This window comes from Microtus ochrogaster, chromosome 5, assembly GCF_000317375.1.
Source record: "Microtus ochrogaster isolate Prairie Vole_2 chromosome 5, MicOch1.0, whole genome shotgun sequence".
In the NCBI taxonomy this organism is placed as follows: domain Eukaryota; kingdom Metazoa; phylum Chordata; class Mammalia; order Rodentia; family Cricetidae; genus Microtus; species Microtus ochrogaster.
In genome coordinates, this window is record NC_022012.1 from 25,578,169 (window position 1) to 25,582,360 (window position 4,192).

The 4,192-nt window shown below is 42.4% G+C and overlaps 1 protein-coding gene across 1 annotated transcript in view; it reads left to right on the forward strand.

The window, feature by feature from the left end:
* Prdm10 (PR/SET domain 10) overlaps nt 1-4,192 on the forward strand; it is a 101,503-nt gene that overhangs the window by 67,947 nt on the left and 29,364 nt on the right. Inside the window, exon 13 of the mRNA XM_026779304.1 lies at nt 2,744-3,091. Coding sequence (XP_026635105.1) covers nt 2,744-3,091 — 348 coding nt within the window. The remainder of the gene's footprint in view (nt 1-2,743; nt 3,092-4,192) is intronic.

A 4,192-nucleotide genomic window follows, 5' to 3' on the forward strand; every position in this document is an offset into this window, starting at 1 on the left:
AACTCCATAGGAAATCAACCATAGGATCAGAGGCCCAGGCACAAGATGTGCTTGGTGCCCGTATGGGACAAGTGCAAGCAGTATCTCGACTCTGGTATGGGTGTCAGGTGAAGGAGAGTGGAGAGTGGGGTGTGTTGGGCACGGTTAGTCCACCAAAGGTTTTGAAAGCTGGTTGCATGATAAACTGAAGAATTATTTGTTCTTTTTGCTTTTTTTCCCACATAATCAAAACCCAACAAACAAGCTGATTCATTGTCTTTAGTCTCAGGATCAAAATAATATGAAAATGAATCAATAGTGTGACTTTGCTCAGCTATTCATTTCACACATTAGAACCATTGTACAAATGAAGAATCTTCTCTCAGAATTCACTGTCACGTAGCTGAGCTAGAAGGAAGATACTGTTTTAACATTATTTGAGCAGCTAATGTACTGTAAGGTATGGTAACACTAACAGAGCTCAGGGATTAGAAGATTCATAGTGCATCTCTGTGCAGCTTCCCTGTTTGAGATGGTTTCTTCCAGAAGTGGCCCAGGTGTGGCTATGCACAAAAGAGCTACCTTAGAGCAGAATCAGCCTGCAAGTAGGTCAAGGGTGGGGGTAGCCCGTTGTGTACCAGGGAAACTACCATAGAGCAGCGCCAGCCTGTAAGTGGGTCAAAGGTGGGGGTAGCCCAGCACTTTCACTGCCCTGTAACATGAGTGCCATTAGCTCTTCTAGAAGCAGGCCAGATCTCAAGCACTCAGACAGTGTGCAGGGCTCTGTGGAAGCGATCAGATGATAAGGGTTGCGATGGAACCAAGGAAGAAGAGCCAGGTGACTGCTGCATTCAAATCAGATGCCTGTAGGCTCTCATGCTAATCAGAAGTGACAGGAGACTGGGGAGCATAACGGAGCAAAGTGAAGCTGAACTCTGGATTTGGCACCAGGAAAAATGGAGTCCCCTGTGGGAACACCCACTATTGTGCAGCAGATCTGTCTTTGGTAACCTGACCGCGGCCTGATCAAGGAAGAGATTTTCATATGGTAGACCTGCTCTAGATCCTGCATCTTCATCCAGCTTGAGAAGAGCATCTGTTTACCTGGCGTCTCGCCATAGCATTCTGAGAGTAGAAGAAAACAGGAAGAACCTTGCCAAGAGTGTGTCAGGATAAAGTGAAAAGATTAGATTGCTGCAAAGCAGCTTAAGGAAATGAAAGCAACTGTGGCTGATTCATGAAAGATCTGTTCTTCAGGATCTTCGTGGATGCCGTAGGAAAGGACCTAGGAATAACTCTAGAGCTTTATCTGAAGTATATTGTATTAATTTTCAAGCCAATATGTGAGACTTCCTGTGACTAAGTAGTTTATAAAGGTATCTAAACACAAAAAAGGATAAAATGTGGGGCTCTACTCCCATACTTCAAGCAGCCTCCGTCAATTTAGGCAGACAACAGAATTGTCATTCACCTCGCAAGTGACTAGATGCACCTTAAAATGCCTCTCCTACCTTGTTAGTGAAGCCTGGAGAGACAATTTCCTGTTATGTGAACTGCACCATGCTCAGAAATTTCCGTGAATCAAAAATAAACATTTTGCTTCCCCCATTAATCTTTCAGTGACTCTTCCTTAAAGCTGCCCAGGAGCACCCGTTACAGGTGTGATCTGAAGGGCTCCCCACTGTAAAGCCATCTAGACCTCTGCCTCCTCGCTCTGAGGAACATAGGAATGAATCTTCCTTGTGGCACAAATAAATATTGATTCTGTATTCTCTGTGTGAAAGGTTTCTGTAGGGATTTGCTCTCAGTGGAGCGCCAGCTATTAGTCTAGCATCTGTGACAGATTCCAGGGAGCATCTATCTTTTCTGGCCACGAGTTCCTCTGACAGTTGCATGGATTCGCGAGACAGCTAACCAGCCCTAGAAGGGCAATTTGTTCTGAAAAGGAAAACCTAGATTGACCTGTTTAGACTGGAAGCACAGCAGGGAGCATAGCTTTGGTAGGCGGCACTCTAGCTAGAACTGACCAACTACCGTGGGAACTAGTCCTCTGTAAGATCTGAAATATATATATATCTCCCATTTATGATATGTTTATATCATGCCCCACAAACAAATACATTCACATAAATCTTCATTTCCCTTTCAGCTTATTTTCTTACATTGATATTAGTAATTCACGTTGCATAAAATCCACTGATTTAATTTTTTATGCTCAAAGAAACCCCTTATCTATGTCTTTCTCTGCCTCCCCCACAACCCTCCGGAAGGTCTAAGTGCCCTTCAGTTCCTGTTATTTTATTGTGAAATATTTCAGATTCCTTCATCAAGGACTTTTAATTGACATATTATAGTCTCATTCACACATGTATGATTTACCCAAGTTTTTTCTTTCAAATCTCCAATTTTTGTTTGTTCTGTTCTATGTTTGTTTTCTTTCTTTTAGTTTTCTGTTGAAAACAGGTTTTGAGCAGGATGTAGTGGCACACGCCTTTAATCCTAGGACTTGGGATGATGCAGAGGCATGGGATCTTTGTGAGTTCCAGGACAGCCAGAACTATATAGTGAGACCCTGTCTTAAAAAAAAAAAAGCTTTGAAATATACTTATATCACATATAGATATAAAGTGAAACCCCAAACGGTGTCTTTTCTTTGGGGTAGCTTCAGCCTGAAGGGCTCTCAGCAGTCAATCTCCTTTTGTGTAAGTCTGATTGCTGCTGTCACCCTTGGGCCTCACCACATGGTCCTGTTTGTGTCTTTCAGAATGCAGCTCTTCAGCATCTGTTTATCCGGAAGTCCTTCCGGCCTTTTAAATGTCTGCAGTGTGGGAAAGCCTTCCGGGAGAAGGACAAACTGGACCAGCACTTGCGCTTCCACGGGCGGGAGGGGAACTGCCCGTTGACCTGTGATCTCTGTAACAAGGGCTTTATCAGCAGCACCTCCTTGGAGAGCCACATGAAGCTCCATTCTGACCAGAAGACTTACTCTTGCATTTTTTGCCCAGAATCCTTTGACCGCCTTGATTTGTTGAAAGATCATGTGGCCATTCATATCAATGATGGCTACTTCACCTGCCCAACCTGTAAGAAACGGTTCCCAGATTTTATCCAGGTGAGTGTGTGCGCCTGAGATTCCTGTCTGCTTCCAATTTTTTGTAAAAGAAACTTCAATTTTTGGAAAACCGAGACCATTCAGCACCTATATTTTCATCTTTTTTTTTTTTTTTTAAATTTTTGAAGTATCTCTGCAATAGTTTTCAAACTACTTTTCACATACAGAGTATTTTTTTTTCCCTTGGCTCCCAGGAACAGTGTTGTTTAAATTCTTAAATTATGTTTATAGTAATAAACATGAGCTCTGGGCTGGCAAAATAGCCAAGGGGGTAAAGCTGCTTACTATCAAGCCCAACTATCCGAGTTCAATCCCTGGAGTCCACATGAGAACCTGAAATTACTTGGCGTGAGTGAGAAGGAAACATAGAGCATGCAGCAAACTTGCTTAGGAGTTTATTAGGGGGGCGTATACAGATCTGGTGAGGTGGGTCGCTGTGCAGAGAGAGAGCTGAAGATAGCTCGTCCAACTTTTAAAGGCATGCGCAGAGGGACATGCGTACATACGCAGATGACGGAGCTCACAGACGCGCGCAAGGGCTCACACAGCTGCGTCATATGTAGATAGTGCAACCAAGACGCACATGTGGGATCCTTTAAGATCCCCGGGGCCATTAGGCACTTCTGCCTGAGTTTTTGTCCGCACATGCCTGGCCCTAGAACCTGGAAGTGTCAGCCATGCTGTGGCCGAATCATAACAGAACTTCCCCTGCAAATTGTCCTCTGATATCCAGATGTTCATCCTAGTGCACATGCACTAAAGATAAATGTAAGAAAAAATCTTGGAAACACCAAATCTGGTTATTATTTTTAAAAAGTCTTTTTAAGAATCTTTGTCAAATATCCATTGCTCATAAACCAACATAGAACCTTTAGAACGTATTTCTTTATATCTGGATGGGAAGCATCTCTCTACCATTCTGGTTTTCTGTTTTACTTTACTAAGGTTATATATCTTGAAAAGAAACAAAGAGAGTTGGCATATAAGATGCTGTCATGTCAAGCACTATATTTTCTGTAGTACTGGGGCAAAATTTAATTTTGAGTAAAAATATTTTTATATTCAGTAAATAATTAAATCATAATATCTCATAAAATATAT